The sequence below is a fragment of the Zeus faber genome, assembly GCF_960531495.2.
Source record: "Zeus faber genome assembly, chromosome: 20".
NCBI classification, from domain to species: domain Eukaryota; kingdom Metazoa; phylum Chordata; class Actinopteri; order Zeiformes; family Zeidae; genus Zeus; species Zeus faber.
Genome location: NC_137207.1, coordinates 3,561,011 through 3,574,848, shown reverse-complemented (window position 1 = coordinate 3,574,848; position 13,838 = coordinate 3,561,011). Strand labels below are relative to the sequence as shown.

At 42.7% G+C, this 13,838-nt stretch overlaps 1 protein-coding gene across 1 annotated transcript in view; it reads right to left on the bottom strand.

The window, feature by feature from the left end:
* heatr1 (HEAT repeat containing 1) overlaps window positions 1-13,838 on the bottom strand; it is a 44,586-nt gene that overhangs the window by 16,980 nt on the left and 13,768 nt on the right. The window contains exons 16-31 of the mRNA XM_080021907.1: window positions 13,308-13,429; window positions 12,719-12,907; window positions 12,329-12,497; window positions 9,560-9,708; window positions 9,116-9,308; window positions 8,825-8,997; window positions 8,177-8,341; window positions 7,323-7,562; window positions 6,834-6,965; window positions 5,405-5,508; window positions 5,133-5,279; window positions 4,934-5,052; window positions 4,409-4,530; window positions 4,058-4,186; window positions 1,696-1,920; window positions 1,055-1,184 (exon numbers count right to left, since the gene is read on the bottom strand). Coding sequence (XP_079878033.1) covers window positions 1,055-1,184; window positions 1,696-1,920; window positions 4,058-4,186; window positions 4,409-4,530; window positions 4,934-5,052; window positions 5,133-5,279; window positions 5,405-5,508; window positions 6,834-6,965; window positions 7,323-7,562; window positions 8,177-8,341; window positions 8,825-8,997; window positions 9,116-9,308; window positions 9,560-9,708; window positions 12,329-12,497; window positions 12,719-12,907; window positions 13,308-13,429 — 2,508 coding nt within the window. The remainder of the gene's footprint in view (window positions 1-1,054; window positions 1,185-1,695; window positions 1,921-4,057; window positions 4,187-4,408; window positions 4,531-4,933; window positions 5,053-5,132; window positions 5,280-5,404; window positions 5,509-6,833; window positions 6,966-7,322; window positions 7,563-8,176; window positions 8,342-8,824; window positions 8,998-9,115; window positions 9,309-9,559; window positions 9,709-12,328; window positions 12,498-12,718; window positions 12,908-13,307; window positions 13,430-13,838) is intronic.

The window sequence follows — 13,838 nt, the reverse complement described above, 5'->3', positions numbered from 1 at the left end:
CTTCATCATGCTGTTCACATTTTGACATCATGAGACCAAGACGACACCTAACAATCGATCAACAGTACCTCGCCATTGTGAGGCTTCAAACAGGATGTTCCCAGAGGGAAGTGGCCACTGAGCTTAGAGTGTCACAGAGTGTCATCAGCAGCTTGCAACAGAGATACAGAGACTGGAAGAGTCACAGAAAGGCATAGAAGTGGACGTCCTTTGGCCACATCCCACACTGATGAGCGCTTCATTGTGAGTGCACAGTGCCGTGCGGAACCGCATGATAAATGCCACCCAACTCCAGGCGCATTTAAGGGAGGTGAGAGGCACCCAAGTGTCAAGTCAGACCATTCGAAACCGTTTACATCAGCGTGGTCTGCGTGCTAGACGACCTGCAAGGGTACCTGACCACACCACCAGGCACAGGCATCATCATCTTGCATGGGCCAGGGAGCATTTACGCTGGACGAGGGACCAGTGGGCCTCAGTGCTGTTCTCTGATGAAAGTCGATTCACGTTTGGTCAGAAATGATGGCTTGATTTGTTGTGGTAAACCCACCACTGTTGTTGGCTTTTGTTTCAATCAATTGTTTGACATGAGGAAATCACCATTGCATGCTTCTACTTAAATGCCCTCCTTTCATGATATAATATCACTGTAGCGTAAACATTTTCCATTTTCCATAAATTTCAACAAAAGCCAAATATCCCTCACTTTTTGTGAGTAGTGTGTATTGACTTGAGAAAAGGAGCATTATAATGTCAAGTCCTCCTTAACATTGAAGCCGACCCAACCATTTTTTGTAGAAAAGCAAGAAAAGCTCCATTCTCCACACAGCAAACGCAGGAATGTGAGATAGAAATGAGTGCACTAATATCGAGGTAAGGAACACATACTGAATTTATTTTTTGTGCGTATCCTTTTTATAGGTGTTTAAACTACAACCGCACATGACATTTCACTGCATATATGTACGACCGATGTGTATGTATGTGACAAATAATCTCTTAAATTTGAACATGGCTGGCGGATTTAATTTCCCGTGAATGAGACCTTTCTCACCGTCCTCTTTATCCTGCGGCAGCTGCATGAGGTACTGGAGGACTCTGATGACAGAGGCGAGCTGTGCGGACGCATCAAATGCGCAGCAGAAGGAAATCCAAAACTCTGTGTCTCTCTCCAGAGCGGCTTCCTGACACACACACACACACACACACACACACACACACACACACACACACACACACACACACACACACACACACACACACACACACACACACACACACACACACACACACACACACACACACACACACACACACACACAGTTTAGTTAGGGTGACAAAACAGAAAAGAGAATTGAAAAAAAAATACTAAAAAGGCCCTTCTGCCTTTCACCTGGAATTCCCCCAGTGATGCACGTTTAATCATTTTGTTAATAAAACAAGCAGAGAAACAAGTGGAGGAAAATCAGAAAAGGTGCAAATTCAAGTGCTGTGAATTGACCAATTTAGAGATCAGACAAACCTTTTCTCAAAACATAACTATAGTTTTAGTATTTTTTTTTTACCATTGTGTTTTGTATTTTCTGCCACTGGTCTGTCTGTGAAGCACCTTTACATCATTGTGCTTAAAAAATGGCTCTAGTTTTATTCACTTTTCTTAGTTGCGCTCCAAAAATTGAATACAGAAAACAAAACCTTTTCGCTGACTGAGGCGAGGGTCTGCGTGGCGTGCTGCTTGAATAGGAGCAGCATTAGCACCCAGAGGAACCGTGCAGCTCCCAAAGTGGTGACCAGCTGCGACAAGATGGGCAGCCGCCGGTGCTCGGGCACGTGGGGCAGGGCGTCCACAAACACGTGGGCTATCCGTGCCACCACCAACTCCATGTGGCTCGACCGCTGGCCCTCGCCGCCCTCGTGGGCCTGGGAAGTGGAAACCAGGGGGAGTTATGACTGATATGGTGGTGGAAGGTTCGGGAGATTCAAACGTTGGGTTTAGGCATGAATGAAACGCGCATAAAAACGGCTGTTGCATCAGTTCCAAGTGATCCAGATTAAATGTGCCCATTAGCAAACTCATTCTAGGTAATTAACTCATGTTGTGGTGTGAAAAACATCGAAACATTAGAGCTGCAGGAACTAAATTTGAAATTCTAATAGAATTTGAATGTATAAAAAAAATAATATAAAGATGAAATTGCCATTCGATTGTGTATTTATCTTTATAAATAAATAATTGATTATAAATGTTTTGGCTAACGTTAGCGAATCAATTCACATGTGATTAGCAATAAAGTTCAATATACAGTAAGCTCATCTAGTTTGTTGCACAGTGAAAGCACATTAGAGAGAAATATTCCCTGTCACGGTGTGCAAAGTATGCGTCTGCGGAGACACACCAGCAGCAGGAAACTGGGTAAATTAAATACATCTAGTTTTTATTTGCTTTGTATGGAGAAAGGATCACTTTGATCGGAGCTGGGGAACCGTGTGTTCCCCCGGCACTAAATTTGAGCATTAAAATTTGAAATATTCAAATATGTGTCCCACCACAGCAAAATCTCACATTTCTAAAATCACCAGGAGCAGCCAAATAAGTTGAAAAAAACCTTTCTTGAAGAAAAATTAGATTTTTCCAGATTCGTGTTCCTTTGTGGTTTTTTTTTTATCTCTCAACGTATTTTCAAAACCGAGTCTGATTTATAAATAGTAGCAAAATGTTAAACCGTGGAGTTAAATATTACCGTTAGATTACATGGGGAAACACAGTTCACTTACCGGGACGCGGAACAGTGCTGAATAACGCCGAGTGATCGTTTCCTTTAAAGCGACCGTCCAGGTGAAGATCATTCATCCATATTCCATGTGATGTGAAATCACAATGTGAAACCGTTTTGATAGAATTCAACTTTTTAAATCGTACTACTTTACACACACGGAGCCATTGTTGTGAAACCGTGGAGAAGAAGAACCCTTCGGGTCACGCATCTACGTCACTTCAGTAAACAGACGGTTAAAGCGCAGCATGGGGTCGTTTCAGTCTCACTTGTCTGAAAACTTTCTTCTCCGTATCGTTATTGATTACGCGAAGCGGGTGGCGGAAGCTCTGAATCATATTTCGGACATTAATCTGACCAGTGTGATAGATCCAAGGCAGTGTTAGCAGCGCGTACTGGACTTAATTTTCCGTGATGATAGTCAGTTCTCCCACAGCGATGCAGAGAACGACAGCGATGCTGAATCTGATATTACCCTGGACTTGGAGAACATTTCAAACTTAATGTGACGATGAAACAGAATATTTTCAAGAACCACCGGAGGAGACCGACGATACGTCCGTTGCTGTTACAACTGAAGAAGTTGATGACATGATGAAGTCCGTTGAGGTTGGTGACAGATTTTCAGATTTCAGATTTTCTGAGACTCATAATATTGATAGACTCTACATTTTGTTATGTTGTCCGTACTTTTAAACTCTAAAATAATATCACTTTATAAAACATGTATATTCCTACTGTTAAGTAAATGCTTTTTTAAAAACAATATTAGTTGTGTTGTTGAGCTGTTCATGATTGGCCCACTCAGCAGAATGTTAAGTAGCCATGAGGCTTTGTTTGTCTGCCAACCCTATTTGCATTCTGGGAGCTGGCTGAATGAACCTGGTGTGGGTAAAACTTTGGAGGTGATTATCTCAGAAACACGGTTTGCCACACCCTTGTCATTAACAAGTCATAGCTTTAAAAATATTTTCTTGATTTGCACAAGTGACACCTTGTTTGGAAGCTCTGATTCTCCACAAATTATGCAGAAAAAAAAATCGAAAGCTGCCAAATGACCCTAAAGAACGCAGTGGGTCACATATTAAAAATAATAAAGCATACAAATTCGAATGGGATTCTAGAGGAATATCTGAGGCCCTACTAAACATCCAATAATCCAGTCACATCTATAACTAACAATCCTTTATAACTTCTGCTTGAAGAGACATTTTTCCGAGCCCAAGAGCTTTGAACTGAACCAAATGGGCTTCTTGTTGGATTGATGATTCTAGTCTGCTCACCTTGATTAGGGCAGGTATTACAGTCTGCACGGTCTTGTTGATAACCTGGAAGCTGTAGGAGTCGTCAAGGCGCATGATGTTGGCTCCCATGAAAGTGAAGATGGGCATGATGTTGTGGAGGACTTTCTCCTGTGGACATACACACAGACCTCATGTAGCTCAGTTCAATTCTTAAAAGCTTTGCAGAAGAAAACAACTTAAGATGGCTTGATTCCATTTTGAATGCACATCCTGGTGTCAAACACTCTTGAATATCCTGATCTGCATGTTTTTTAACTACCCGTCGTGACTTTTAAGTATTTAAAAGAAGATAAGGCTGAATAATGGTGGTGTAATGACTTGAAAACTCACAGGGTAGATACCGGCCACAACACCCAGCAGGAGAAGGGCGTGGTGATGAGTCTGGGGCATGTTTGACATTCTGACACACTGGACCACAAGCTCCACGTTGAATTTGTCTTCATCCAGAATGTCTAGGGAGGACCAGAGTGAACACCGACTTCATCTCACCTTCATCAAATCAGTTTTAATTTCTGTAACAATTCAAGATTTCTCTTTTTTGTTTTCCCAGTTTAGTTTCATTCCAATTTTAGGGTTTACATTTTTTTGAATTTTTAGTTTAAGTTTTCAGTTCTTAATACAAAAATATTACATTCTTGCGTGTTTTGCAACAGGTTAGAGCGCCATCTAGTGGATTAAATTCCCTGCTGTTAGAAATGTGAGGGAAATCAGGTCTAAAAATTTAAAACGGTTTCTGACCACATTATTTAGAGCTGTTAAGTTATGTATTAAGCACCAACAAAGCATGAAAAAGCATATTAACGTGTTATTAACAATAACGTCGATTGCAAAACATCGTCCCAGTCTATAACCTACCGGGGGCTACAGGCCCTCCATCGGGGGACAGCTTCTGGCAGACGTTCAGCAGGCAGCTCAGGAGCAGCTGCTTGGTGTACTCCATGTTGCCTTGTATAGCTGTACACGGCTCCAGGCTCCTGATGGGGGGAGAATAGTTTAACCACAGACAGCCTGAGAGCCGTTATCATGTTCCGTCAGATTGCATCAATGGCTTTACCTGGACAGCAGAGAGAACAGAGCCGGCACCAGCGCTTGGGCTCTTTTAAGCTTCTTCTTGTGCTGCAGCAGCTCCAGGATTAAGGTGACCCTCTGCCACGGAATGCTGTCGACTTCCGCGACGACCTCACTGCTTTCCTGGGCTTTCCTAATCACGTGACACAGCCAGGTTAAAAATCGATATAAAGTCACTGAACGTGTGAACCTGTACACTAATAATATGATCATATCTGTGTGGACAATTTTATTATGCATGTGTGGTTTGAGCCTCACCGCTGCAGCATCGTGCTCCTGCGTGTCTGTTGAACAGATACTTTGACTTTGGGCTTTTCTGGAGGGGAGAGCTCCTTTGCCACCTGCTCGCCATTGACTGCAAGCTAAGGAAGCAAGAGGAAATGTCACTAAAACAATTCAGATAATATTTCCATTGCTCAGTTCTGCTCCTTTGAACATTCTTTACCTTGAGTTCGATTTGTTTTTTTTCTTCCCCCAGTTATAATCATAAACTGTTATTAGTAGTGCCATCAGTACTACTACTACTATTATGACCATATTATTGTTATTACTAATGCCACTGTTACTATTTTATTATAATGCCATTACTGTTATCACTACAATACTGCTATTGTATCATACTATATTACAACATATTTGAACAAACCATATGCTGCTAATACCATTATGACATATCATTACTATGCACTAAATACTACATTAATATATAATATACTGTATTTACTTCAGCAAAACTGCCACCTGCCTATATTGCATACATACACTCACTGGCCACTTTATTATGTACACCTGTTCAGTTGCTTGTTAACACCAATAGCAAATCATCCAATCACATGGCAGCAACTCATTGCATTTAGGCATGTAGACATGGTGAGGATGACTTGCTGAAGTTCAAACCGAGCATCAGAATGGGGAAGAAGAGGATTTAAGTGAACTTGAACGTGGCATGGTTGTTGGTGCCAGACGGGTTGGTCTGAGTATTTCAGAAGCTGCTGACCTACTGGGATTTTCACGCACTACCACCTCTAGGGTTTACAGAGAATGGTCCGAAAAAGAGAAAATACCCAGTGAGTGGCAGCTGTGTGGACGAAAATGCCTTGTTGATTGTCACAGGTCAGAGGAGAATGGGTAGACTGGTTCGAGACGATAGAAAGGCAACAGTAACTCAAATAACCACTCGTTACAACCAAGGTATGCAGAATACCATCTCTGAACGCGTTGAACCTTGAAGCAGATGGGCTACAGCAGCAGAAGACCACATCGGGTGTCACTCCTGTCAGCTAAGAACAGGAAACTGAGGCTACAATTCGCACAGGCTCACAAAACGTTGCCTGGTCTGATGAGTCTTGATTTCAGCTGCGACATTCAGATAGTAGGGTCATAGTAGGGTCAGAATTTGGCGTTTACAACATAAAAGCATGAATCCATCCCGCCTTATATCAACGGTTTAGGCTGGTGGTGGTGGTGTGGGGGATATTTTCTTGGCAAACTCTGGGCCCCTTAGTACCAATTGAGCAGCTGGTCAAGGTTTAAATTATTATTTTTTTTAAGTTGACATACCTTAACAGGTTATGTCAACTCGGATCAACTTGGCCTTGCATCACTGACATGGAATACCGTACTCATACACTAGCTGTGTGTTGAGTTAAGTCAAACACCCAAACAAATAAGGGTCGGGGTCGCTCACCCCTTTGAAGACGCTGTTGATGGTGTTGGAAAGTAGAGGACTTCTGCTCTCTACCAAGAGGTCAAACATCACTGCCAGCAGTGTCTGCTGCACCTTCTCGTCCCCCAGTGCTGAGAAGAACGTTTTGGTGATCTGCAGATCGGGGTCAGAATGAACAAGGTCGAGGTCACGGATGGTACAGAGGTTCCTGTCATAAGGGTCTGAACTGCTTTGTACACTGCACTGGTCTATGGACCAAGCACAGTGTTTCCTGTATTACAGCCATTAGTAGATGGGCCACACATTAATCCTTAATACGCAAACACTAATCCCCTGTAAAAGGTGAAATGTGATAATGTATTTAAAAAAAGGCATATGTTACTTGTAGCACAGAATTACAGGTTTTACGAGTGAATAATCTGTATCTTCCTGATCGCTTATTATTATGTTTACAAAGTGAGACCTTTCGGGTGGTGGTGGTCGGTGGGGGGGGGGGGGTGAGTGGGTCACCTGTTCCAGCGCCATGATCTGGAAGCTGGGGATGTCAGAGTAGGGCTGCACCGAGCACCTCAGCGACCTGATGAAGAGATCCAGGGAGACCTGGTTCTTCACTAGGAGGGGAACAGAGTACTCTGTGTACTTCCCAAGGACCAGGTGCATCAGCTGGGCCTCATTGCGCAGGAGAGTGGGCTCCGGGCTGCTCTGCCCCAGGAGCCAATCCAGAACAGGCAGCAGGGCGACCAGCACAGACTGGAGTGGTGGTTGGGAGCAGGTTAAGTGAGCACATAGAAAGTTGGGAGGGAGGGTTAATCGAGTTTCAGCCAGGAATACCGCAAGACCAACATGAGTTGAGATCATGTACAGGGGTTCCCAAACTGTTTAGGCCTCGTCATAATCCTAATGGAGACACCGCAGACAACACAATGGTCATTGGCATCGCTCGTAGGTTCCTGACAGAAGTTGAGGTCCTGACATCAGGTTTTTCCAAGAAGCTCCGTTTTACTTGTCCACACGAATACACGGAAAACTGAGTTTTTAAAAATCTCCCCCCTGTAAGGCATTTTACAAAAGCTTTGTTTTCAGTGACCTAAAACGGCGTTTTCATGTGGATGGCAGGCCAAACTGCAGAGAAAATACTATGTTTTTTCAAAAATATCCATATACGTGTGCACAGGGCCTAAGCACTTGTAAAGGACCCTGTCAGTCACATAATAACGATTTTGCTGTGGACCTCTGTAATTCCTTGACGGACCCTCGATTTGGGAACCCCTGTGCCACATTGTGAAATTAAAAAAATACCATTTGGTAAACCAGTTCTAGTAATGTCTTCAATAAAGCGTTGAGAAGGGGGGGTCTTCCCTCACCTCTCCGTTGACCTGGCTCAGAGCTCTGAGCAGGGTCACTGCAGTGTAGGAAGGGCACCCAGCCGCCTGGATGCTCTGCAACAGACAGCCGAAAGCCATCCTGAGCTTCTTCTGCTCAGCAGTGCCTGGGCCCGAAGCACACTCCTCATGCAAAACACCCAGCGCCTGCAAAGGAATAAATACAGACAGTCCCATCCGGGTTGCGTGTTAAAGCAGAGTCAACCAAACTCTGCAATGTATTCATTAGGTGGCATGCTTCTCCAAACCGTGAGATATTTCTGTATATTTTTGGTTCAAACGGTTGAATAAGACTGCTGAACTAAATCTGCTAATCGAGAGTCAATGTTAAGCGAAAATATGATTGCAGAATGTTTTATTGGAACAATTATTGATTTAGTGATTATTCTATCATTTTACCACCAGCTCAGGGTGTTAGCGAGCCAAATTAAAAGTTAGCGCTATAAAAAACCCCCAAAATAAACAATGTTAAGTAACTTTCGGGTTAGTGCTCCAATTTTCCCCCACATAACAGAAAATAACTATCCTTGAGAGAAAGAGAGAAAAAAGGATTTTGTCATCACAGAAAAATTGTCACACAATTCTGGAGGGAATGACAAGAACTTTGCATTTAATTTCGATCCAGCTCACCTGGCTTAAATGGGAGGAGTCAGCGATGATTTCCTCTGTGTTCTTCAAAAGCCGCTTAACGATTGGCTGGAAGTTAGAAGCCCCTGCTTGTGATAGGGAGAGCAGAACACCGACGGCGGCCCTCCGAACCTCCCGTATTGGAGAGCAGAGACAGCCCAACAAGGATGGGACCACTGAGATAACAAAGATAAATAAACATAATTGAACATTAATAAATAAATACATGTGTACACATGTTCTTGACCAGTAGGCAGCCCATTTGTTTTGTATTATATTCTTATACCGCCTTACCCGGTGACTGCGCTGATGACAGGGCTTCCAGGGTGTGGGCAGGCTGGACACGGAGGAGCGCTGTACCGACGCAGAGAGCCTGGGTCTGCAGGAGAGCACTGACTCTTATATCTAGCTGGTCACCCAGGTTGGTTCCGTAGCCCCAGAGCACACAAAGGAACTTGAACACGGCCATCGGCTCCGTTAAGTGCACCTGGGATCCACAGAGAAGTTGTTTAGGGTTCTAGTCATTCTTTTTGCATTTTCTTTGATACACACTTTGCTGAACCCATTCAAAAAATACTAAAATGTCTTAACACTTCTTTAAAGTGTGCTACAGTTTCACTACAGTTCTGCCTATGTGACAGATTGCGGTTTGTTCTAGACACTGAAGAGCAGCTTAGTGTTGGTGAGGTCACAAACATAACGGCGACAAGTAAGACTAATGGCACTGCTTGGACCTACCTGGAACAGCAGTTTCATTAACTCCCTGAAGTCGCCCGCCAGCGGCCCTCGACTCACGCCGCTGACGAGGACGTTGAACAAGCCGCAGAGCAAATGCAGGTAGCAGCAGGTGTTGCCGTCCAGCTTCTCTGGGTTCCACCACACGTCCCCTGAGGTGAACAGAAGACAGTCGGGATTGCGCTGTGGCTAATGTGCGCGGCGGGAGTCCACGACCAGAATGAAATGCCAACAGCCTAGGCGACACTTTCCCTGTGCCAAATCCACGGCAGAAACTTTGGTTCAAAGTTGTTGGAAAAATTCAAAATGGCACTGTCATAAAGGGCAACTTGCAGGTTGGCATGCCCAGTGAATTAAGGCGTGAGGAAACTATGTAATTAGATTTTAGAAAGATATATTTATTTATTCATTCATTTTTACTTAGAACTACAGCTGGATGCATTTTTGTAATATAACTAGCCACGGCCACCTCAAGATCCGATATTGCCCTCGAACTTGAATGTGACGTCACAGGTGTGAGACAGGACAGAGCTAGTGCTACAGTGAATAGTAACTTGGCAATCAGAATAGATGAGAGAGACTGAGATGAGAGTGTGTTTTTATTTTAGATTTAGTTCCTTTGTTTCCTCCTTGAGCATAACTAAACCACTGTCACCCACTTCTCTCTGTTCTTTTTAACTTCACTGTGGCCTCCGTTAGTCTGGGACTTTATCTTGTGGATTTTTTGTGTAAATACTCTTTATTTCTAAATAATAAATCCTAAACACAGTACTTCACCTTCCTAAATAGCTGTAAAACTAACTGACTGACCTGCCAGCTGACTACCACCCTGCTACTGTGCTGTGGCAGAGAGATGACCTACACCTGTGATGTCACCAGCCCAGATGTTTAAAAATCAACTCTCCACCATCTTCTCCATAAGCCCGATATTGTACATTTTTTAAAACATAAACCCTGATAGTTGCTCTTCAACACAAGCCGTGAATGCAAACCACAGTCCTGCCAACCATGGAAAATATTTTGAGTACCACAATAGTGTAACAGGGAGTCTAATTTACGCTGTAGCCGTCTCGTAACGAGAATAATAACATTGTATGCGAGCTACTACGGCTAAATATATACAGTATACAAATTCATATCATTAGGATATACCCCTTGAAATGCATCATCTCGTAAAGTTACAGAACATGTTTACCAACTAGAGATGCACCGATTGTAGTTTTATTGGCCAATTCAGTTTCTGATTATTTAAAAGTTTGATCTGCTGATTCAGATTGTCGGATTATGATTTTGTTTCAACTGTATGTTCATAGTAAAACAATGACTATGAAATATATTTGACATTGCAGTTCGATCATTTTGAGTTTACATCCGTGATTTCCGAATTTTCATTTGGTTTCATTGGCTATATCTGCCGTACATCAATGAAAAATATATTGCGTGATCTGATCACCCTCACGTGATAAGACAGCTGCACATACGGACTACCACTGACATTTTCAGTCACAATAGTGAGATTGCTGATTTAGACAGTGTTTTTTTAATTGTTCATTATTCACTATGAAACAATAATAGAACCTGAAACTGTCCCTGAGTTCCAATAAAATAAATACAACATGGAACGGTCACTGAGTTCCAATAAAGTATGGAATATGGGACAGTATAGTTCCAGTATAACACAACTTGTAACTCCCACTCAGTTTTAGTAGAACACAACATGTAACGGTTATATGGTACTTGCCATTCTAAAATAAATTGCAATTATTGAAAAAACAATCTAATAATAATAAATGGACAACTCTTCTCACTCTTGTTCACTGGAAGTGCATGAAGCCAACTGAATCAAATCGAACGACTAGTTTTACTGAGTGACTCGTCAGAACCAAGTCTCAAAAATACGGTCAAACCTTTCATCGAGTGCGGAGCTTGTGCACTAGGAACAACCAGAGCAGACACGCGGCTGTAGTGACAGAGATAGATACACAGTCTGCACAGTTTTGGAATATTGTCAGGCGATAGATTATAAAGTTATCTAATCTTCTTTGTTTACCTTGAAGTATCTTTTGTTTCAAGGTAAACAATTTCCGACATTTTGTTTCTTTCGCTCTCTTTTTTGAGCGTCAACTACGCAACTATGTTACATCACGTTGGTATCGGGTTTGAGTATCGGAGCATTTTTACGAGTACGAGTATGTTAGCACAGGCCAATAGATCGGTGCATCTCACATTTTATGTGTTAACATTACAGTCACATTTTTGTGTTTGTCTTTGACTATTACTCCCATGCTTCCCATTTTAACTCAGCAATGCAGCGTTACACCTCGCTGGATACTAAAGTACTGCTGGGTGTCAGTTGATGTTGAGTGAGAGGAGAGGAAGGGGAGAGGTTACAGAACAACAAGGTCGTAGCAGCTGGTCCAATCCGAGGGATGTAGTTTGAATACCAAATAAATGTACAGTATTGTTTTGTATTGATTGATTGTTTTCCGTAATTACATTTATATATATATATATATATATATATATATATTTTTTTTTTTTTTTGGCGTAGTTTCAGCTGGTATTTTGACCAAAACATTTTTTGGTTGGTACACAAAATGTGTGCACGCTAGCAGGTCTGAAACCAACACACGCAAATACTGAAATGAGGAACGAGGATTGAGGACTTTACCACATGAAGGTGGTAAAATCTGGTGGTGCTGCTGACTTTCTCTCTGTGGAATGACTGAGTGTCATCTTATCTTAAATGTAGTCCAAGCGCTGCTGCATTACCTTTGAAGGACGTGTCGGGACACTTGAGAGAGGTGATGAAGCACTGGAGCAGGGAGAGCAGCATCTGTCTGTACTCCGCTTCAGTTGTCCTGCCCTCCCTGGCGCGGTTCAGGTAGAGTGCCAGGGCTTCGAAGAAGGAGGTGGGAGATCCCAAACACTCTTCGCTGGCCTGTAGCACACCAAGGTAAAGGTTTTAACAGTGAAAAATATAAAAGAAAAAAATGTAAAATACTGGCAATAATAATGAAGTAATATTAGTCTAGGCTTTGACTTAAATAACGGTAACTAGCTCTTGTGTTGCGAGATCAAAATTGCAGAGGCTGTACCAATTCATCATTTTCAGCCAAAATAGAAGCCCTGTGTTGAAAGACCTCATACTTGTTGCCTAACCTCATCTGTGGGCAGCCCCAGCAGGGCAGGCTCCAGCGCAGTGTAGACCCGCTGGGCGATAAGGAGGTGCTGCGTCTCGCTCAGCTCCTCCAGGCCCTGCAACAGGGTCTGAGTCAGAACCAGGAAGGCGGCCCTCTCTCGGGGCCGGGAGCCGTGGGGTCGCTCCACGAACAAGGCCAGCTTCTCCAGCTACGGACGAGTTTGGGGGGGGGGGGGGGGGGTTATGCTTGGATGAGAATTGCAGAATTTTACGATAAATAATACAATGAGTGACTGCATGGCAAAGTGGCTCCTTTTTAAATATTATCACATTCATTATACGACAACAATATTAGTATTGTGGGAGCAGCAACTCATTCAAAATATTCCAGCACACAAAGGTCAAACAATATCTATGGCCTGCGCTCAAATTGGTGTCTAGAAAGAAAGAAGAAGTCCGGAAGAAGTTCCAGGTTACATGTGTCTGAAGCCAGTGTGACAATTTAATGGTCCAGTTTTCCGAAATGTAACAAAAGAAAAAAGAAATGCGGTGAAAATGTCAACAAATGAAAGAAACTAACAACAACAACTAAACAAAATACACACTCACAGCATTGCGTTTGGAGAAGTGCTCCACATTGGCCAGGTTTTTGGTTAGAGTGGAGACAAGACGTTGATTGGCCATGGACACAAAATCAGCCTCGGAGCTCCGGGTCATCACATCGTCTAGCTCTGAGAGGAGAAACAAAAAGTCTTGTGTTTCTCAGGTCAGGTTCACATTCAGGAGTAGATTCACTCGGGTGGTGCCATCTTGGCAACACTGGTAAGTTTGAGTAAGTTTAGTCCAACGAGACCAGACTCCTACATCGTTGAACGGGAAGTCGTGTATATCTGTAGTTAGCATGCACGTACAGCCATTCACAGGTTATATTTAGCCTGTTCGTGGAAGCTGGAAACCTGAGGGTTCATTCAAAAAAATTCAAGGACTTTTAAAGACTATTTTTAAGCACTGTTTTTTCATTTTTCAGGACTTCACACCAAACAACTTTTTAAATTTAAATATAATACACTCATTGTCTATTATTTGTATTAGTATATCTATTATATATATACCTATATATCTATTATTAATCTCATTATC